The 23,661-nt window shown below is 39.5% G+C and overlaps 2 protein-coding genes across 5 annotated transcripts in view; both read right to left on the bottom strand.

The window, feature by feature from the left end:
• The window catches only part of LOC131684406 (sodium-coupled monocarboxylate transporter 1-like), a 32,077-nt gene extending 11,858 nt beyond the window's left edge, over positions 1-20,219 (bottom strand). Inside the window, exon 1 of one of the 3 annotated variants that reach the window (XM_058967254.1) lies at positions 20,058-20,219. The gene's annotated coding sequence lies outside the window, so the exon portion shown is untranslated. Of the gene's footprint in view, positions 1-4,143; positions 4,532-4,613; positions 4,734-20,057 lie in introns of those variants that run through there. The other 2 variants (XM_058967255.1, XM_058967256.1) reach the window with 2 other exon arrangements.
• A 232-nt stretch (positions 20,220-20,451) lies between these two features.
• LOC131684407 (uncharacterized) lies at positions 20,452-23,617 on the bottom strand. Of its 2 annotated transcripts, none has more exons than XM_058967258.1 (4): positions 23,126-23,617; positions 22,322-22,573; positions 21,672-22,166; positions 20,452-21,554 (listed from the first exon to the last, which is right to left on the bottom strand). In XM_058967258.1, exons 2-4 carry the CDS (start codon positions 22,557-22,559, stop codon positions 21,019-21,021), a joined length of 1,269 nt encoding a protein of 422 aa, XP_058823241.1. In that variant the 5' UTR covers positions 22,560-22,573; positions 23,126-23,617; the 3' UTR covers positions 20,452-21,018. The 2 variants fall into 2 exon arrangements, with proteins under 2 accessions (XP_058823241.1, XP_058823240.1); XM_058967257.1 differs by having other exon boundaries at positions 20,454-21,554; positions 21,615-22,166.
• Positions 23,618-23,661: the final 44 nt, after the last annotated feature.

Genomic DNA, 23,661 nt, shown 5'->3' with positions numbered 1-23,661 from the left:
AAATTTGAGAAGTACATGCTGGGGAACAAAAGAGCATACTTTACGCATAGCCCCACATAACGATGCAACTTTTCTCTCTATAGATGTTATATGCTCAATCCAGGAGAGTGTGGGGTCTAAGTGAAGTCCTAAATATTTGAAGCAGTTAGATTCCTGAATTACAGACTGTCCCATTCTTGGGTCTGGATGCACGCCTATAGCTCTTCTAGATGAACGAAACAGCATATATTTAGTTTTTGATAGGTTCCAGGAAAGAAGGTTTTCGTTGAAATACGTCGTTAGTGTTTTTAAATCCGATTCAATGTCGCGTACAATATCCAGGCAGTTATTGTTCGGGTAGAACAACGCTGTGTCATCAGCGAAAAGACGAAGAGTCCCTTTTAACCCGAGTCTACCTAGGTCATTGATGTACAATAAAAATAACAGTGGCCCAATATTACTGCCTTGGGGCACTCCTATTTCTATTGGTCTATAAGAGCTACACGAGTCTCCAATAGATACGAATTGGTTCCTATACGACAGATAGCTACGAATAATATGATTTGCTAATCCCCTGATACCATAGCATTCTAACTTCTTAAGCAGGATTGAGTGATCCAGAGTATCGAATGCTTTTTTTAGGTCCAGAAAAAGGGCACCAACAATTCTTTTGCTTTCAATTTGATCAATGTTTGAGTCAATTAGTTCGGTCATTGCAATTAAAGTGCTGCAGCCCTGTCTGAACCTATACTGGTAGTTGTAAATTATGTTGTGTTTGTTAAAAAACTCGAGTAGTCGAGTGATGAGCAATTTCTCAAGAATTTTATTGAAAACGCACAATGTTGAAATTGGCCTATAGTTACAGGGTTGGTTTGGATCACCAGCTTTGAAAATTGGAATTACTCGGGCTATTTTTAAAGAGTCTGGGTACCTACCGGTTTGAATTATTAAATTAAAGGCTTTGGTTAGGATGTTCGCAAAAGTGGTACAGTTACTCTTAAGAACACTACCGGGGATCTTATCAGGACCACAGCTGTTATTTTTTTCGAGGCCTTTAATCAAAAGGATCACTTCGTTCATGGTTGCAGGACGCAAGAAGATTGTTTCTTGGACGTGTTGTATATTTGTAATAGGAATTAAGTTGTGACTCGTGGGAATATTGTCAGCCAAATTTTTGCCAATACTAGAGAAATATTCATTGAAAACATTACATACTTCTTTAGTCTCAGTGACTCATTGCAAATTAGGCTGATGGGAACATCCGACTTTGAACGACCAAAAACGGTATTAATATTTTTCCAAAGTTTTGAATGAGTTGTGTTGGATAGAAGGTTTTCAAAGTACGCCTTTTTGCACCGCTTTTTCAGTAGATTAACTTTTTTAGTTATGTGTTCCAGAAGAGCTTTAAGGTTTTCATCATTGGGGTTATTTTTTACTAGCTTGTGTTTGTTGTTGTCTTTCCATATAGCCAGACAACCACTCCTCTCGAGAGGGAATCTTCACATGGAATGTCCTGTAAGGAAAACTACATGTGAGTGTAATATCTTCGGCTACCATGTTCCATAACAGAACGCCGCCCTGAGGACAACCGCAAATACTCAACTTCCGTATCTCAGCCTGTCGCAGTGATGAGAAAAGTATGCGGTTACTAAGCATTGCGTTTATCCAACCCGAGGCCGCGCGTCGCTTCCAGAATAGACTGGAAGGACACATTGTCAAAAGCACCCTCAATATCTAGGATTACACCCAAGCTAAATTGCCTGAGCGAGAAGGCTTTCTCAATGTTGTAAACAGCATCGTGAAGCAGAGTGATCGTGGATTTCCCACACTGATATGCATGTTGCATTTTGTGCAGTGGATATTCAACTAAACTAACGTTCCTGATGTGATGATCGATTATCCGTTCCAAAGCTTTCAGAAGAAAAGAACCTAAGCTGATAGGCCTAAAACTCTTGGCTTCTTCATAGCTTGTGCGCCCCCCTTTCGGAATAAATCTAACAGTTATTTCTCGCCATGCTTTCGGGATATACCCGGCGACAGCTTGAATAATACTTAGTTTATTAAACTGACGGTTTTTGTTGGAGGGCCGTGCCGGTGTTGATGTCTATTGTTTTGAAATGAGATTAGACCAATCCCATAGATACTGTACCGTATTCCAAGCAGAAATCTTCGCAATTTTTTTTGGCGTTCCTAACCCATTGTGGTAAAGAGCTATAGTTCAAGCCGTATTTCAATGATAATATCTCTTCGGGGATGTTGTCGTTCTATTATCTATTATCCCTTCGGAGGTGTTGATATATCCGCCCAACGAAAGGTACTTTTATTCCCCTGAGAGTGAAGAATATTTCCGTATAGTCTATGTTTTCTGTGTCGTTATTTTCCGTATCCGTAACCTTACCACTTCCCCAATACTTCCCATCAGCAAATGTTGAAAAGACAACGAATCAAACACAATTAAGATAAGGGTAAAGTTAACTCAGTAAAACACACTTTTTTCGAATATACAGAGATTGTTAGTATATTCATTCAATTTCCATATAATAATGCCACAATTGAATATTTTCTCAAAATTTCATAGCAAAATTCTGAAAATCGAACGAGTAACAGTGATTCTCCGGAGGTGCCCCGTCGAAAACTTGTTTTGCACTGTACATCATAACTCAAGATCTACTGGATCAATCGTTTCGAAATCGTTTTGCACAGTACTTCTATACACAATTTTCCTGGTAACTACGGGAGCTTTAATTTTTTGCTAGACTTTTGAAATTCCGATTGAAAGTCCGTTTTTTGCTAAAAAAAAATCGGTTAGCATGTTATTGCAAAAACAAAAATATTATGAATTTTGTAATATATATATATAACCTAATTGTCGATATTTTGCGATAAAAATTGTGAAAAAATGTTTACTAGTCGTGTAATGAAATCCAAAATCCATAAATTAATAGTCATGTTCGGCACGTACCTGGTTTAAATACACTAGCGAAGTGATGGTGATTCATTCTTTAATTGATCAAAATCAAATCGAAAGGAATTAAACGATTTCAAAATTCCAATGCTTGTTTAGTGCAAGTACTTATATAGCAAAACAACCAATTGACTTGCAAAATAACCGTAACAATTCTCAATTATATTTACGAGGCCTTCCTTTGGCGTACGTTTGTTTGTTTACTCCTGATGGTACATAGGCAAGAACACGTGCACGAGCCAAATTCAATACATATTCAATTTTTAATATGGAATGGGGCAAAGTTGCACCAGAAACAAGAATTGCTAAATAAGTGTTTACTACAGCATCAACCCACGATGAACAAAACGTTGAGGCTGCGTAATTACCAACGAATCCATGCAAATACACCCACGACGCACCGTGCAGCAACTGCATCCACTGTGTTCGGTCTTTTAGGTAAGAAAGTATCGTATCAATATCATATCGAGTTGAATTATCACACGAAGGCGACTATTCCGTTAAATTGTGACGAAAGGGCACGTTGTTGCGGAGTCGCCTTAGAGGCATCGGTTTATGAAAAATAACACCAGATTAAAGGTGATCGGATAAGCCTGTTAAAACGCATTAACGTTCGTGTATGCAAACTCAAACAAATTATGGAAAACTCAGAATTTTCATTCAAGACATCGAATCGCATAATTTTCCACAGGGCAGCGAACCTCGTTGATTACTGATATGAACAACTAACACATCAGTACATATGGTCGGTATTAGGTCAGACCGGACTAAGTGACAGTGCATTGATTTCGAGAAAAACGTGTTTAAAGTTTGAATCGCAGCATCCCTTACATTATAATTGGAAAATAATTTTTACAATAATTCTTGTTTATTGTTTCATATTTCAAATCTGGTAAATGTGGAATGTAGATGAAGAAATTGTTTATCCAGTGCTATCATTAACTCTTTTTTTGATGTTTTGCGACTTGGTCCGGTCTGACTTAACACCGACCATACGATAGTAACATTATACTGTTCCGGATCTGATAAAATGTTCGTCGCACACACCGCTTGCTGCAACTGTGTCTATGTATTTAAATTGAAAACATGTTTTCTTCCTTTAAAATCTTCTCGACAAAACCAGCTGTTTAAGCCGGTTTCTTCAGAGCAATTATCCTACAAATACTTATCCATGCCCCAAGTGCTTGAAATATCCGTACAATCCTTTATCCTTTCACTTCCGCTAGAGAACGTCTATAGTAAACGAAAAGTAGGCAACGGATTGGAAAGAAGTGTTTACGCATCGTCATCCAGTTATCACCACGCGCACAAGTAGGTAATCAACACTGCAAACAATGGCACGACCGGCGTAATCGGACTACAATTGGTGAACTTTGGACTTCGAGTCACTGCAACCGGTTAGTCCTCTTTTCGCTGTTTCTGCCGTGTAACACGACGTGGTAGGTAGGGTATAAATAAACAACCGATTTGACGTAGACCGCGAATAGAATACGAACGCTCTGTAGTAGTTTGCCCATCAAATCACGCTTCGAAATGGGCTCAATGTGAAGCACCGCAATTATATAATTGTTTGTAAATGGTATTCAATACACTTTTGTTGACCGTGACAATGTAAAGTAAAGATAGCACCGTGGTACATACAGATAGCAATATAGATACTATAACATACTTTTGCGTCAATGCAACCAAATTCCGAATTAGAAGAGAAAAAAAACAACAAAACACAAAGTCCGCTCTGGCCAACGGTTTCAACTCGACTGGCGCTACAGCACACTTTCAATCAACTGCTTATGCGACTATACTCGTTTGGGTAGAACGCGGCTGCATTGATGTTGAAATAAACAAAGCGACACTTCACATGGAATGATCATGTTAGCCGCGATAACATCAACATTAACAACATCGCGGTATCATTGAGTATTCGACTTGAATACTACTACACATGCGAGATCACTCACTATCATTATTATGCCCTAGTTTATGGATAACCCCTTTCCTTTCAACTGTCGATAAGTGATGCATTCTAGCTTTGTTACATATACAAAGTAATTACCTATACGTGTACATACTAAAATGAACAACTAGAATCGCATTATACAACGAAAACAAACAAATGTCAAGATAGCGGAAGATCGCAATCTTATAGGCATTGAAGTCATCTTCGACTCGATTCGAGCTTCAACGCTAGTGCGCCATTGAACGACAATGCATACAGCTACCGTCAAAATAGAGATGATAAGAGGCGGTTATCAAGCGCACCTGAGATCGTCTGTTTCCACTCCCGCCCTCTCCTTCCGGGAAGCAGACGTTCCATTGGCGTCTAATTACAAGAAATAAAGTGTGTCTTTAACTTTGACGATGAAAACGGATCAGTACTGAAAAGACTAGACTCCACGTATGCCCAGCAAGTCCAGCCGGAGTTCTGTATGGCTTTAGTAAGTTATTCGGTTAATTAGAATCGGTCGTATCAAAGGATCGGAATGCTAACTAGATTGCCGGTTGGACTTGCTGGGTGCAAATGATAACACGCCAGGCAGCACAATTTTCACAAAATGGGACGTTTGATCTTGTAATTTAATGCGTATCTTGCACTCTATACCATCTTTGATCTAGGCTATACAACCTGATTTGGATCCCTGCTTCTAATTTGTTCGGTTTGATCAGCATATTTACATTAGGTTTGATCCAGTACCAGAAGAAACTGGAAATACTCCAGCCAGAGGTAATAGGGAGAAAATTTTTCCTGTATTCTCTTCTCTTCTTCTTCTGGTAGCGAACCGGAGTAGAAATGAGCAAGTACTTTTTGCTCTTGTTTGCTCCGGAGCAACATCCGTGTACTAGAACAAACCTAGTATTTGTGTTAGTTTATAAGTCTCTGTGACGTTACTTCATCTCTAATTACTTCGATATAATTCACAGTGGGAAAATGTCTTCAAAACTATACGTTTTTCCCTTTCTTATATAAAGAAACTCTATGCAATCACTCCAAAAATCGACCTTCTAACCGAGGTCCGGAGGGCGAAGTGTCATATGTCATTCGATTAAGTTCGTCGAGATCGTAAAACAGATGTGTGTATGTATGTGTGTGTCAAATAATGGCATTCAATTTTCTTAGAGATGACTAAACTGATTTTTACAAACTTAGTTTCAAATGAACGATATAACGCTCACATCAGACGTTATTGAATTTCTAGTTGATGCGACCTCCTGTTCCGGAGTTGCGGGTTGAAGAATGCGGTCACACAGCAAATTTTCACATAAACTGGTAATGTCCGAATGATGTGATACATATTCAAATGGCCTCAATATTACTTGGATTTGCGGGTTGGCCAATCAAAGTAGCTTTGACCACATTGGCCACCTATGATGGTTCTTCAAGCCCCTGGAGAACTCGTCAAGTTCCTGAGCTAATGTCACATCTATTTCACAGCAAACTCAACGAATTTTTGCAAAACTTGTTTTCAAATGAAAGATATAATACTCCCATGAACATCGTACACAATGTTTGCTCTGGTTCTGTGCTCATTTTAAACCCATACTTCGTGTACAAACTCAAACACGCTGTTTTGTACCAAAATACGTGCACACCTGTACAACCGAACCCCATGTAAGTACACGGTGTGCGAACACATAGGTTCGTGGCACCAGTTTTCTCTTTCTCACTCTTATCATCACTAGCGTTGACTCTTTTTGCCTTGTGCGAATCGTTCTCGTGTACGCACCCGGTGTACGTACACGAATGTTTGAACTATAGTTCGCACATCGTTCGCTTGGGTTCGATATTCGAGGCGTACCTGTACATCGAGACGAAGCTTGTTTGAGGTTGAACGCGTGCACGAAATTTTGTACACAGGTACAAACTTGTCCATGTTCATGGGAAGTCTGCACTTCGGTGATCACTGAACCAATTTTCGCTAACCTAGTCTCAAATGGAAGGTATAATATGTAGTTGAGTGTTGCGCCCACTACCCCTCTTTCCTCTCCCTCCTCTCCCTCTCAGAACAACATCACACTCACATTCCCTTCATCCACCCCGCTATTTAGGTGGTTTCTATTCCGACAAAAAGTTGGTGTCGGTTTCTGATGAGACGAAGTCGAAACGCACACATGCAATAAGTAAGGATTTGTGCCCTTCAAGTGCAAAGACTGGTTTTACAAAAAAAAATTCGTCCTAGCGAGACATTTTAGTGTTTACGAATGTTTTTCTTCCTAGGGTAAAATATAGCATAATTATATTTTTATTTGTTTCAAGTGTGTCAGCGTCGACATGTTTCTCATCAGGTTCGTGGCAGTCGTGCACTTATATATACTTACCAAGTGTAGTAAGAATGTAATAGACATTTCTATAATGTTATATCACAGAGAACAAACATATAAGCTAGAACAAAATTTCACGAAAAACCTGTGTAAATATCAAAATGAAAATGCGTTGAAAATCATCATCGCATACAGGTTCGCATGCGTGAATCACTATTCGCATGCGTGAATCGAAGCGCCAATCTGTGGCAAGTTGCTACTTGCTGTTGTCATTTCAAAACGACAGTTTTATTTCTTACACAAGTTGAAAACTTTACTTGTATGTCAGTTCACAGTGGTTATATTGAACAACCAGCAATTAAATCATAGTTTGTATAGATGAGAAAGGCACAATAGCACCAATACGCGGATTAAAACAGGTTTTTAATATATTTTTGTATTTGATTATATGGGTTAGTTCACAGTACATTGCAAGTCTATATATATAAAAGTCAAAGTTTGTATGTAAATGATTTATAGACTCGCTAACTGACTGGCTTAACTGATATCCGTAAAAATTTATACACAGTAGGTATTTATTATGGGGCGTGTTTGTGTGCTATTAGTTGGACATTATCTGCCCGCCAGATAGCGCTTTGGAACAAATTGTATTTTCCTCATATTTCGTTGAAAATCGCAGCAACGCGCGATGGGTATTAGCTAGTTCAATATATTGCGTGTTCAGCTACAAGTGGTCGGTGTTAAGTCAGACCGGACAAAGTGACAAAATATTGATTTCGAGAAAAACGAGTTTAAAGTTTGAATCGCAGCATCCCTTACATTATGATTGGAAATTAATTTTTGCCGTAATTCTTGTTTATTGTTACATATTTCAAATCTGGCAAGAGTCGAATGTAGCTGACGAAATTATGTATCCATTGCTATAATTATCTCATTTTTTGATGTTTTGCGACTTAGTCCGGTCTGACTTAACACCGACCAAGTGGTAGCTATTCCTCCCTATTAGTTAAATGATTCGTTTAATGAGCTTTCGTAGTTAAATATTTTTGTTACAATAAGAATTTTTAAGTCTGCTTGTCATGTGAATAAGGGAGCTAAACGAACCTTAAAAGCTAATTTACAAGCTACAAAGCTTACAAATGGGGGTGATTGCATTAAGCTAAGAAAAAAATTGTTGTTCAAGGCAATTTTGTCTATTTTCTTTTTCAAAGAATCGTTTTTGTAACTATTTGAAAAACGTCTTTTTGAATTTTTTTCGTAGTTATTGGTTAATATCTCAGAAATAAATCTTCCGTCTACTTTTCAACTCTTTTCTCTGACATTTTATTACATAAAATACTATTTTTTATATTTTCCGAATCTAATGTAGCCGATAAATTAGTCACAAATTTTATATCAATTGCTGTCCCTGATGGAATCATTCGTCTTGTTCATCTCTCTTCGCCACAAAGGAAAACTGTTAACAGGCCTTTGGGAAATTATTATTTTTAAGGTTTGAAAAACATGTTCATAAACTAAACTATGATACAGATTATTGAAACCAATAGCCTGATCAATCAATCAATTGACGCGCATTTTAAGCTATAGACGCCTCTGCTTCGACATAGTTGAATTTTTTTTCGAGAGTTGTTCTACTGGAGCTGTAGAGCTAGATTCTCGGAAGGGCTCCCTGTCAGAATCACTCACTACAATTTCAAACAGGACAGGTAATGTCACCCACTAAAACACTGCTTAAGGCCAATTGCAGCGGGCCGTGATTCTGAATGTGATATTCATTGTACGGTTCAGATATGTGCGGGTGTACGGATTTCGCGAGCGCGTGTATCATTGCGAAGGGCTCGAGCGTTTGTACGTTAACGTGTTCGATCGCGTGTGCTTTTGTAAGTCGCGTGTGCTACCGTGTATGTCACTTCGCGGGCATAAATTCTATTTTATGACAGTGTCCTTTCGAATATTCGCGTGTGTTCTTGGATGATCGTGAATCTGATACTTCATTTTCAGTGTACGGTTCAGATACTAGAAGAAAGTGAGTTCTTCTATATCGCTAGAGGTCCCGATCATGCCGCTATGGAACGTATTGTCTAGTGGATATGAACGTTTTTTGATTGGTCCAACTGAATGTATGGACCTAAGTTACTAGAACGGAGGGCAAATTTTTCCGAACATGACCGATACACTATCGCACGAACACAGGCAATTATGGGTTTTTTTTTGGGACGGCGTTTGTAACCTCGTAGGTACTAAGCGTTTGTTTGTCGCAGAGTTCCCAGTCATGTCGCCATGGAAAGTGTTGTCCAGTGGATATGAGAGTTATTTTTTCTTAATTTTTTAATTTCTTTTTTTGGTTTTGTTATTATTTGGTCCAATTGCATGTACCCAGACGGTTGGTACCGAGGATAGAGACTGCTGGACGTGCCCGAATCAGGATCGTGCGAGTTTGGGAGATCGTGTTTGTAAGTTTATAAGTGTTGAGACGTTCATCTTATCACCGGGGTGTTACCATGTTGGCGAGATTGCCGGTGTAGGTTGCGTGGATGATCTCGAAGGGCTCAAGCATTTGTATGTTAACGTGTTTGTTGCGTGTATTTGACTTCGCGTGTATAAGTTCAATTTTGTAACCGTGTAACCATTCGCGTATTCACGTGTGTTCTTGGACGATCGTGCGGACCGTGAATCTCATGCTACATTTTTAGTGTGCGGTTCAGATGCTAGGATGGAGTGGAGAGACCTAGATTTCTGGGACCGAGAGTAAAGGCTTCCGGACGTGATGGATTCAGAAACGCGCGAGCACGGATGATAGTAGGTTCATGTTTGAGACCGCGTTTGTAAATGTATAGGTGCTAAGACGTTCACCTTATCACCAGGGTCTTAATCGCGAGAGTAGGTTGATAGCATGATCGCGAGGGGCTCGAACGTTTGTATCCCGACGTGATTTTGTAACCGTGTAGCCATTCACATATTTGCGTGTATTCTTGAATGGTCGCGCGAACCGTGAGTATGATATTTGATTTTCGGTGTACGGTTCAGATTCTAGCAGAGTGGGTTCCCTCTTATCGCTAGGGTTCCCGGTCATGTCGCCATGGTACGTGTTTTCTAATAGATATGAGCGTATTTTCTTGATCCAGCTGAAGGCATGAGCGAAGGCTTCTAGGATCGTGGATAGACTTCCGGACGTGACCGAACCTTGATTGCGTGCGCGCGGACATTTTTGTAGGTTCCCGCTTGAGACCGCGTTTGAGAATTTATGAGGGTTAAGACGTTCACTTTATCACCGAGGTGTAATCATGTTTGCGCGATCGCGAGCGTGGGTGTGTGTGTGAGGGTGGTCGCAAAGAGTTCAAGCGCTAGTATGTTAACGTGTTTTTCGCGTGTATGTGACTTCGCGTGTATACATTCGATTTTGTGACCGTGGTACCATCCACATATTCGCGTGTGTTTTTGAATGATCGCACGGACCATGAATCTGATACTAAATTTTTAATGCGCAGTTCAGATGTTAGAAGGGAGTGAGTTCCCTCGTATCATCTAGAGTTCCCGGTCATGTCGCCATGGAACGTGTTATCTGTTGTTGATATTTGGCGTTATTTTTTAACTGGTCCAGCTGAAGGCGTGTGTAGAATGGCAGTATAGGACTCGAAAAGAAGATATAAAAAGCAATAGATGAGAGATGTAACACGATCATCACGTGACAAATATAAATTAGTACTTCCAACACTACTGATACTTGAATAGCCAACCCCCACACATAGCATATACTTTATCATTTATTTATTTCTTTCTTGGTTGATTGTTAGTTGTGAGCTGATAAAGAGAGGAAAAGTATAGAACAGAAAATAGGCTCCCGGCCTCCTCGATACACCACTACTGCAGAGTATTGTAATCAGCATCTTCAAGTGGGCTTTTTATATAGATAGCATTTATGGAACTTGAAAAATTCTGGATTTGAGTTAGTACTGGGGCTTAAAAAGGTTGCTTTTATATTATTTTCTACGCCAAAAGTTTTCACAACAAATTGTTTTGACAGAAGATGCCTCTAAGGTACTTTTAATGTTTTAACTGAGATTTTCAAATGAAAATTTAAAAAAAAATTGGAGTCGACACCAGATTTCGACATTTCATGGATTTCTAAAATATCATTGTTTTTGATTGCGCTCAAATTTTACATGGGGACTTTTTGTCGAGGTGTCATATCTTTTGAGGTGTGTCCGGTTTGAAAATTCAGGAAGACCATAAATATTGGCACTCTATAGTGTACCAAGTATACTGAGGAGACAATTTTAAAAACTTTGAACTGATTGGTGGATTGTTGATTACAATGCATATCATTAGATTTGAATTACCAGTCCAAGAGCCGCCACGACATTCCAGTTATATTCCAGACTGCACCCACCTGTCTTTCTGCATAAGCATGTGAAACAAAGTCACTTTTATGCTCCATTGCTGATTTAGTCTATACTATTCGTTCCAGTTTCTAATAAAATAAGCTACATCCAGCCCTATATCGTGTGAAGAGGACAAGACTTTCAAGAAGAACTAATGCGTTTATATGCCCGCTTACAAAGTTGAGATCGATGGTGTAGCTATCGATTCGAACTTGGCATGCGTGGAGCGAGCAAATGGGTCTTTGTGACACCCTTTTTCTCTCTTTTGAGAGGGCGCCAAATATACCAGCAAGAGGGAGCTCTGCCAGAAAACCGAAGCAAACAGAACCTAGTCTTAGACATTTGAGAAGAAACAAGAAGTTTCCAACGCTTCCAGAAACACCAAAAATCTCATGTGAAATTTCTTCCACAGATTCAGCTTGGTGCAGTATTGGTTGGACCTGGGTGAGGAACCTGCAACTTTGTGATATTGCGGAACTCATACCGGCATTGACGAGACTACAATTTTTATGATACGGAATGGGGTTATCTTCTCGATGATAGTTAATCTAGCTTCCTCTACGATCTTTGCTACAGCTTTAAAAAGGTGGCCTGCTTTACTGCCCATGACCACATTACCGTTCCCCTTGTCTCTATGAAACTGAGAAAACGAGCGGAAAAAGTTTGCAATAATTTTCACTATTTCTGTTGAAATTTGAAGCCTTTGTCTTGTTCGTTGATTATTCTGAAAAACCCCGGGGCGGTGTATTGCACTGGTGTTGCATTTTCTAGCAGAAGAGCAGGCCACTAGACGTATTTCATTCCCACTTCTGCTAGAAAGTGCAAAACCAGTGCAAACTACTGCCCTGGTGTTTTTCAATGAAAAACGACATCAATTCAATACTAATTCGTCAAAAGGGCGAAACTGTTTTTTGTAAACAAACTTGTTTCGCTCATTAGTCTGCTGCTGAGTGGAATTTCATGAAAAATATGCGTTAATGTAAATTTTTACCCTTCGTAGAAGTAATTTCAATTGTTTTCTGCTTTGAAATTATAGTAAATTAAGAGAAATCATCAAAATAAAAGTTTGTTTACAAATCTTATTCGCCCTTTTGCAAATTTAATATGGAATTATGCGCCTCTTAGCTGTCTACTTTGACTTTCTTTTTTAGCTCGACTTTCAAACAATAATGTTGTGTGTACGTGGGAATGATACTCCTATCCTGACTTATTTTAAGACTTAACCTCAGTTATTTTATAAAGCAGATCAAGATTTTAGCGCCCCCTAAAGGTTGGCGCCCTTGGCGGGGGAAAACCTAGCCTACCGCACGCTACGGCTCTGTATACATTTTTTAACACTTCAGAAAGATTCTTAATTGATTTTCTAAAAAAAATGTGAACACGTCTTCGTTTGACACTATCAATTGTCCTTGACAGTGAATAGACCTTTCTCGTCCGACCTAACCCCCTTTTTTCTTATTTTTCTACACATTTTTAAGAATATTTCCGTTGAAATGAGACTTTTTAGAGCTATCGTGATTTTTTAATGATTTTTTTAAATTTGAAAAATGCAAGAATGTTGAGTATTTTTTTCACCTTTGCAAGAATGGTGGGACTCAAAATATGTGTTTAGGCAGCACTGTTTTGAATATTTTTGCTTGGCTTCCTGGCAACGCGGCAAATGAAGTGGTGAGTCGCGGTACAAAGTTCATTGGATATGTAAACAAACTAAAGTGAACCTCTCGGTGGAGAACGTTGCATGGTAATGTTTAACCTCACTTTTTTGACATTTCTAAGAGATTGGTTACATGATCTTGGAATTTTTGTTGATTCGAACATAGTATGAGAAACTTGGTTTGGTTCGCTGCCAAATGTTAACACTTTCCCAACAAGGTCGCTCAGCTGTATTTTTTAATTGATGTCGGCATCATACATTGTTCCGTTAAATTTAATATTTTTACTTTTCTTGTACATGATTCATTGAAGAAGCAAGGAATTTCTAGCCAAACATTTGAAAAAGGCCTACTGCCAAATGCAAACAAATCGAATTTTGATGTTCTCTATTAAAATCCTGGGACAGAACCTGTGGATAGATGTTTTCTTTTTCTTTTTTCTGTTCATTTTATCTCTTGTCTTGCATAGCCACTCTTTCTTCCTCACATATTTTAAATGGACTGGCTACATTTGACAGTCCCCCTTAACTGCATTTCCCTTTGGCTGCTTTTGACAGCTCCCCCTGACTACAATAGGGATCTTTAGGGATGTGCGGGTTAAGGCATATTCTGATGCAGATTAGTACCGTGAGTTTATATCTCAGTACTTTTCTAATTTTTTGGCCCGAAACTATTGAAAAAAACATTTTTTAGTTTGTTTCCTTTTAGGACAATAACACATCCAAACCCATGCGACTTGCACGACTCTATAGGTTGCCTTATCAGATCTACCATAGTTTGCAGATGAAACTTGGGATGGCAGGCTGTTAGCGGATTGACAAAGTACCAGATCATGCTGTGTGGGGTGCTGTCCCGGTTAACAATGAGGCGAACGAGATATTTGCAGATACGTCATTTAGTCGGACAACTGTCAGTTTGTTGGTTGAATTTAATTTGGTTTTTTTTAATTTAAAAATCAGAAAAGAATAATTAAGGTTTAAGAATGATATGAGTGCACTCGTAAGGACACCTGATATCAATAAATATGAAAAACTGGCACAATTTTTCCAAATTAAAGATCCATTAGGTTGACATGACATGACATTAGGTTTTTTCGTATCCACACGTTCCGTCCCAGTTAAAAACTATCTATCAGGCCATGTACATAAACATAACGCAACAGTGGATTATGAAGAATTTTGATAATGATTTTATAACAAATTATAAAAGAGCACGGCTGATATAAAAGTCCTAACTAGCAATACACTTATTATAAAATGATTATAAAGGATTATTGTAACTGATTCCAAAAGGATTATAAAGGCAGTGAAATACGTACTCAATGAATTAAGGGGTGTGTCTGATGTAAACAATATGCGCAATCAAACTAAATAAAACAGTATTCAATTTTTAAATAGAATTATAATGAATTCGACCAAAACTTCTTTTGCCTTTTTCTCATTTTCAAATGTTTGGGTAGCATTTAGATTATTTTATCGTTGTTGCGATCAATTTCGTTTGGTTTGTTTTGTTCACAATGTTAGTCGCAGAGCATTTTGGTGATCTATGGCAATTGATGACCTTTACACCCCATACTAGGTCCGCTCCTGTTGCAGCTGTTTCGCCCTGTCCAGCACCGAGTCAACTGATGGTCCCAACCTGCGCCGCACTCGTCTGTCGCTATTTCAATGGCAGGGACTTAGATTAAAGGCCAAAATTTCAGCTACGGTTGGTGGTGTTGCTGCAATCGGTTTGCCTTCGGCCACGTTGGACATTCGGCTAACGGGAATATTCAGCGATTCCAATTCGAAGGAAGCAGCGCCAGTAGCAGACTGCTTCGGTTCAGCAATACGCTCCGGTATCGGACGAAGCCAACACTCCGACACGACGAAGGTTTCAACGAGGGGCTCAGGCATAAGTAGCAGAGCCCTTGCACTTCCCGCTTGTCGAGTGAACAATTCCGACGAAATCACTGCCGCTCTCGCCAAGTTAGATCACCGTAATAAGTGCGACGTCAGCGGTATAGTGCCAGGATTAGTCGAGAACAGTGCCAGGACTGACTTACCAAGAGCTACAAGATTAAATAGCAATGCGTTTTTAAAGTGACCATAGTATAACGTAGAGGCTTTAGCCAGATGATTTATTCAGCAGAATAAGATAGCAAAATTACCCAAAACATAAGACCTGGCTGCCGAAGTGAATCCACACACATTATCACCTACAGAGGCGAGCAATATTGGAACGCAGCGAAATTCCTCACAATGAATTGATCTCGTTAGGTGAAATTCCAGGAAGTACAATTTTCATAGCACAATTTAGTCGACCGAAATTGTAGTCCTCAGTCGAGAGGGAGAGACTGATAGAGTAGCAGCAGCTAGGAATTTTCTTTCGAAAGCTAGCAGCGGTTTCGCGTATCCTGCGCTAAGTAGAGAGCGTTAAGACAGATCTCCGAAACATGTCAAGTGCTATCAGATGAGAAAAAACGTCGCATCTATGACCCGTACGACAAGGACGGTCTGCTGACCAACGGTTCCGTCCGGTACCACCATTACACACAGCACCGGCGACACATATATATTCACAACATACTAATTACTTATCCTTCTGAAAAAGTAAATAAATTGACTATGCAATTTATCATTCGCTGCCTAGTTATTTCCTGCCAATTTGAACACAACAGCAGTTGCAGAAAGCTTTATTGCGGTGCAAAAATGATGGCAACTCGGGATATAATATAAATTTACATATAATTTCTCCTCCCTGATATTCTTCCAGAATGTATAATGCTCTGCATTCTTATCACTCCTATCAAATCCTTCTTACTCCTTATCGTCAGTGCCGAGCACTGTTTTGCATTTGCCGGCTAAATCAACGACAATGCGATAATCGTCAATCGACGAAACTTTTGCTGTAATGGAACTTGAACACGAATAATAAGTAATTGTTCCATTCGAAAGCGATAACCTTGTTGTCCTCATGTTTGCAGCTATCATACGCTGGTAGGCATTCTGACCAATGCAATGGAAACGTTTTTCGGTATGGGCATTGAACGATCATTTCAACAACTTATCATCGACCGAATTCGTTACCTATAAAGTTCAGGTAAACTTCACCACCTAAAAATGAGTAATAAATCGGATCATCTTGTTAGGACTTAACCCACGAGCAAACAAACAAATGTGTACAAATCCTTATCCATCATCCAGAAAGCAATCGTTTTATAGCCCCAATGCTTGATCTTACGATTCAGCATATGCCACCGGGTTTTGCATCCAGCGCCGATTGGTCAATGTATGAACCAGGGGTGACATTACTCATCTCGAAACGAAAGGTTTATTGTATTCAAGCTTGTGTGAAAAGGTCGATTCGAATTGGTTGCATAATGTGGCACCAGGTTCCCATTGTTCCAATCCTCATCCTTCTTGAGTTGATAGTCTTTCAAAGAGCAACGAAAGTATTCAATTAATGTAAATTTTAAAAGTCCATGTAAACAAGTCTTAGGTAAACAAGCACACTGAACTGTCAGAAAAGTGAGGTTATACATTTTCATGCAATACTCTATGTTTTTGACAGGTATATGAATGAATCATTTCAGCATCAGTGATGCCAGGTCTATTTAAACAATAGCCTGCAGTGAAAATATAAAAGTCTGCAGATTTCTACAAAAATCTTCAATAAATTTGACATAGAAATGTAGTATGTATATATTTTAAATGATCAAAAATGTTGAAGGCTTGTATATAAATTGGCTGGCATAGGCTTTGTTCTGCTAAATATTTGTAATCTGCAAAACATCTGCAGTGAAAATGCAAAATCTGTAGATTTACTAATATATATGCAGATCTGGCATCCTTTACAGTCGTGATTCGCTGGTTGGGCCACAGCCTTGTTCAACTAACGGATTTGATTCGCTAGTTGGACCGAGTGACAAATGTCAAAAACTCTCCAAAGGAGATGTTGGCAGTGTAAATGCATCTGTTCACATCTCTAAATATTGTCAGATTGATTGTCAAAGTAAATTTGACATGAGATTTTGGCGTTCAGATGCTTTTTAGTTGGACAATGGTCCAACTAGCGGAGGTCCAACTAAAAAGCAGTCCAGTTAAAAAATGTCCAACTAGCGAATCACGACTGTAGTATTCCCCACAGGAAATTCATCCAAATGGTGTAAAAATACGGGGAAACAAGGCTAGATCTGAGTGCATATAAGGAGAGTGACGACACTGTCAAAATTGGAACAATGATTATTTGTCAGTGTCATTCCAAACGAGTCAAATCCATGTATTTTGAGAGGTCGTTTGTTCGTTTGGAATATTACTGACAGATAATCATGACAGTTGTCTTCACTCTCCTTACATACACTCTGGGCTAGATCTGAGTGCATATAAGGAGAGTGACGACACTGTCAAAATTGGAACAATGATTATTTGTCAGTGTCATTCCAAACGAGTCAAATCCATGTATTTTGAGAGGTCGTTTGTTCGTTTGGAATATTACTGACAGATAATCATGACAGTTGTCTTCACTCTCCTTACATACACTCTGGGCTAGATAGGTATTCAGAATATGGAGTTAAATGAGCAGCTTGCACTATTTTTGATTTTTTCAATAGTTAGGGGTACCAAATCATCGCGGCAATCGGCAGTAACGAATTGGGGATAAAAAAGGAAGCATCCTATCATGTAAAATTTTTTTTGACGAGAAAGGTCTATTTACCCACACGGGTTAGCATTTTTGACAGGTATCCCCGCAAGAGGATAGGGATCAAGGTTTCAATGGCAGGTGTGGTCGTAATAATTCAATTTTATAAAGCGATTTTTATTTGTTATTTTGCGTGAAGTGAAAGAGAAGTTCGATTACATATTTTTAACGTTAGCTGCATAGGAAAAAAAAATCAAAAACAGCATATGGCTTAATGACCCAATTGTTTCAAAATTTGTTCTTCTTGGAATAACATCTCTCTCTGTGATCCAATCAATATTGATTTGGTGTATTTAGAAGTATAAAACACTATAAGAGTACAATTTCTATTTAACAGAAATGCAAGCAAACAATTCTACGCTCCCTTCAAAAATGGCTTTTGTGTTAAAATGTTCTAATTGCCAGAGGATAATATGGACATTCATAAGCCGAACACAACTGCAAAGCTTTGTTCGAATCGACGATGGTCATGCCACTTTCTTATGAAATCCCTTAATTGTAAATTGTGCGTTAGTTCAAGCAATTTAGATAGGTGAAGAATTTTACGTCCTCGACTAACAGCAAATAATTCAAAAGCACCAGTCACTCTCGCTGTTGAGGATAAACCGAACGAGCATTTCTCTTCACCACAGTAAACGGGAAGGGCAGAGTGAAGCATCAGGTAAGCGACATAGTGTGGAGAACAGTGTACGGTGTATTCTGGAGTTTATTGCGGGTGCAAAAAATCCGGATATTTGTTACCACTGTCACTAGGAAGGACAAAGAAGTAAAGCTCACCCTCATTGGCCAACAGTTCAGGAACGCTGCAAGAGCAGCCAACGTTAACACCGACAGAAACAAATAAATTCTGTACTATAAAGATTAAAATTATCCGCTGGCTCGCCAGACCCGGAGATATAGATTTACAACCCGGTGGTCCGGAGATCTCCCCAAAAACCGGAATCTTCGGATCAAACCCGGAAGGATGGTGACCCTATTCTCGAAACTAATTCGACAATTACATGCAAGAAAGTAGGGCACCAAGCAAGATGAATTCTTCTTCTAGTTCTAGTAATTTTGTGTCGGCCTAAGACATTTGAAAAATATACCTGGTATCCCTGGCTGTAAGTAGTTTAAGATCGCTGCGCTACCTACAAACGTTTTCTAAACGTATTCTGGTCGTTTGCTTCATTCGAAATGGCAGTTGAGGGTGCTTACACGGAGCTAACCATCGCGGTTCTCAACTGCATATCAAGGCAAAATAACATTTTGTATGAGAATTTAATTTGTTCGCGCTGTGTACCCTGCAACTCCGGAACCGGAACGTTTTAATAATCTTTTTTAAAATTTTGATTATAGAGGTTTTAACCTTAGGGTCATTCGCCTCTTTTCGGATAGAGAAATCTCTTTTGAAAAAATTCCCCACCCTATGTGCGAGGTTGGAAATCGAACCCAGGTGAGCTGCGTACAAGGCAATCAATTTACCAACTACGCTATGCCCGTTCCAACGACCAATAACAGCCTATCAGTGCGCTATAACGTTCGTTTGAAATGGGATTTTCGATTGATTGACACCGGTGTAGTGGATTGCACTGGTTTTGCACTTTCCAGCAGAAGTGTCAATGGAACATACCCAGTTTTCTGCACTTCTGCTAGAAAGTGCAAAAACGGTGCAGTTTCAGTGCACTCCACTACACCGGTGTCAATCAATCGAAAACCCCAAAAGTAAGTTGGCGTAAATCGGCTCTGCTATCTCTAAGCAGGTTATGTGACGTTGATTAACACATACATACACACACCTACATTTTCCTATCTCGACCAACTGAGTCAAAGGGTATGACACTCGCCTCTTCGGGCTTCGGCTAGTAAGTCAAGGTTCGGAGTGATTGCATAGCCCATTTTTATATAAGCAAAAAAGTAAGACTCGAGTGCCAAAATGCTATATAGAAGTTATACTAAAATTCACCGATTTATAGTTAGCGTTACGTGTTATTACATTGGCATAGTTTCAAAAGGAGATAGTCTGATTACACCCACATTCGAATAAGTATAGCACCGATTACACCGGTGGAGTGCGAAGTTAAGAACTGAAATGACACTACATATATCGCTCTTAATTCCCTACACTAATGTACACTTCTACATCAATCAGTGATTTCGTACCTTGCCCAGCGTTCGCCAACTTTCCGCCTTACAGGTCCCTTGTGGCTCTCATGAGAAATGCACTTAATCGCTTTATTTTTGTTATCTTCTAATTAAATAATATGCTGTCACCTTGCACGCGAAACAGCACTTCATATAGGCTTCAAACGCAACTAATGTTTACCATTTCTTTCCCTTCATGACATGCTGTTCGCGTACGCGACCCAGGCGGCGAATTTCACTACCTTCGCCGTTCTCATGCGCACTGCGATCCTTCCAACATGAACTACAATGTTCATCAGCGTGATTAGATGTGAACCGAACAACAGATTGAGATCGTCCAATAATACTTGGTCGGTTTCTCTAACAACTCTATGAATAAAACAGTACACCAAATTTTATCATCAAATGTTATTTGCAATATATTTTAACACTTTACGAATACGCATTTTTATATTGCCATGCTAATAATAAAAACGTGAAATGAAATGTATAAGAAACAAATTTTGAACTTGCCTCAATGGGATAAATGGGTGTAGGTGTCTAAATGCTTCCGATCGTATAACGTGTAGGTAAAATAAATGACAAAATGTAACATGCATACTTGATAATTAGTTGATATAATTAAATATGCAGCAAATTCGTTTCGATAAGATTTAGGTTAAAATACGTTAAGTGTGTATATAAATAATAAATAGGACAGTATCAATCGAATAAAACTGGTTGTTGCGTTAGCCTGCACGCCGATAGTTATGAATTGCGTTATGTTCTTCGCCTAGACTGGTTAGATTGTGATGTTCATCATGTTCTAGGGTTTGCATTATGGTTCAAAAGCTGCCGAGTGTACCAATATAATCCCCCGCAGATACTTCATTACCTAGTAATAGTGTTAGCAGGGATAGGGGAAGTGAATCTCGCAGTGTTAAATTGGCTGCTGTGCACTAATCTAACAAAAGTCGATCCCGCCCGGTGCCAGGTTTGTCTAAGCTCCATCTTGCATACGGAGCTCTTTCATACGACTAGCCATCTTTTCGTTTTCGTGATGCATTTGGCGGGCTAGTTTTTCATCGATCTCAGCATTCTTTTCGATAATCTTGGAAATCGTTTTTAATGTAGCGTTTGTTTTTAAGGAGTGAGAACCATTTTCGACCGAATGAATGCTCCCATTCGTGCTGACCTTTATGGTGTTTTCGTTTCTATCGATGTTTACAACCCGATTGCGATTCAACCGATCCTGGACGCTTCCACCTGCAGCCAGTTTATTTGCTGCCGTTTGTTGACCACCGGTTCTAGGTGTCCGTTTAGCTTCTTTATCAGATTTTCGCCCAGTCACATTTCGATTGAAGTTTTCATTGTTACTTCGTTGATGCGATGATGGTTTAGTACTTTGCTGCTGGGGATGGCCATGTTGAGAGTGATAATCCATTGGCTGATTGCCAGTCGTTTGAAATTGGAACTGTGGCTTCGCTGGTTGACGTGGACCAACCCGACCGCTGCCAATAATTGGTGGTGATGTCACTAAAAGCATAAGAGAAAACGGATTTACAGAACATTTTCTGAATACCCTCTTGAATGTACCTTTCACACTTTTAAATTCCCCATCTTGTGAAATAGATACGGTCAAATTTGGCTCACCCTTGAACCCATTGCTTTGATTGTGGATACAGTTGTCGTCCTTGCTCCTATCGCCCTCCCAATCACGACGCCAGCGACCTTCTCCGGTGCCGCTACCAACTCCTATTCCGCCTGTCCTAGTGTTATTGAAACGACTATGTTCCGGCCTGGATCTGCCATCGTGCTCATTAGTCGATAGTGATCTTTGCAAGTTTCCACTGTAATTCGACTTTCCGCCACCGACTGCAATTCCACCTCGTCCACGATTGCTGCTGCCGACGATGGCACTGCCACTTAAGAGGCGACCACTTCGATTGTTTGGATTTTTTCGCTCAAAGTTATTCTTGTTGCTTTTATTGATAATGTTAATATTCGTAGGCATAATTTTTTCACCATCCCGTTCGACATCTGCCAGAAAACTGTACGCAGGATCCGGCGGTGGCCCTTCGCCTTCGGCAAAGACTTTATAATCCTTGGCAATTTTTTGAATGAATGCGTTTTTCTCTTTCTTTTTCTCTGAAAAGTTTTAATTAAATTGTAAGCAGCCGAACGGACAAGCCTCAATACACACGTTGGAAGAGAAGCAGCAAAAAGCAACTAAACGTAACACGTTTACAGTTAGCAGGCGAAGTCATTGCACTTGCTAACCTATTTGTCGCTGGTACACCTACCTTCGAGTTCTGCCAGTGCATCTGCATCCAGATCGTACGTGAACTCAATCTTATCATATTTATGCTCCCGTGGCCAATCATCATCCTTCGGAGGTTTGATCTCCACCATGGCGTTCTCCTTCATTGCCATTAAACGATCTGCTTCGGCTTCTCGGTGCTTCTTCTCAATCTCCTCGTTGCGTTTTTTGATCCTAGCAATTCTTGCCTCCAGGTCTTCCTGATTTGGCACGGTTGTCATTTTGCTCAGCGATTCTGTGAATGTTTAACTTTTTTTGAATCTCGTGAACAAAAACGTGAAACGCATTTTTTACGAAATATAGCTAGTGTAGATATTCTATGAAAATTACTGAGTACAATCCTGCTGTGTATCACAGTGAATGCCACTGTTGCATGATAAGGCATAGCCCTAAATTTGAACTCGCTTAGTGAGAACAAGTAAAGGATTTCAAATAATAAATAAAACTCTCAAAACTGAAATTAACTCTAAATTGGCTATACACTCAGTCGAGGTAAAAAGTTAAAAATCTGACAAAAACATCCTCTTGAATCGAGAGTGCAAATTCTGCATAGTATGCAATTGTCTAAACTATTGTTTGAAGTGCGCTGCAAAAGAAATTATTGTCTATGTGGCCAACAGCAAGCATTTTAAAGCCATTCAATTATTAACCTTCAATGGCTAATTAACTAGCGAACCATGCGTAGGAAGGTTCTTCATTTTCTAGAACCTTACTGTGAATCAGCGCTCATACAGTCACCTGCAGGTTGCACATAATTGCAAGAAAACAAAATGCGCCACGGACTTACATTCTGCAGTTGATGCGATGATGGACGGTATTAGTGAAAATGGTTTTGTCCTACTTTTCTCGACTTTCTGCTGTGCCGTTTTTCTGTGTTTCCCGTGCGCTGTCTGGCTGTTTCTTCCGATATTCGCGACGATTTATGACCGAGCACCCTTCGGGAGAAGGGAAACCACCGAATAACAGCAGCAGTCGCAGTGAAAGTGCCAAGTTCCGAAGCACTTTACACCAACAGGAAAAACTCCTCCGCTCTCCGCTGTTTCGCGTAAACTTTCACGTAGCACTTTCTCGCTCGGCGCTGGCAGCCAGCTACCGACGGGGATTTTATTAATACACCAGTGACATAATCGATATTCGTCTTATAGACCAAAATATAACTTGTATATTACTGTAAAACAAATTTTTCAACTGTTTGATCAAAATATTAAACTTTTTTCGCTGTCATGAACACTTTTTCCTCCACCTTCTCCTGAACCGAACACTAGAGCAAGTTCAGAAACCGCTCTGTTTGTGCGAAAAACGTTCACCTTGCCTGAAAACATT

Source organism: Topomyia yanbarensis, chromosome 2 (genome assembly GCF_030247195.1).
Source record: "Topomyia yanbarensis strain Yona2022 chromosome 2, ASM3024719v1, whole genome shotgun sequence".
NCBI lineage: Eukaryota > Metazoa > Arthropoda > Insecta > Diptera > Culicidae > Topomyia > Topomyia yanbarensis.
The sequence above is the reverse complement of the archived record's forward strand: the minus strand, read 5'-3'. Positions and strand labels throughout refer to the sequence as shown.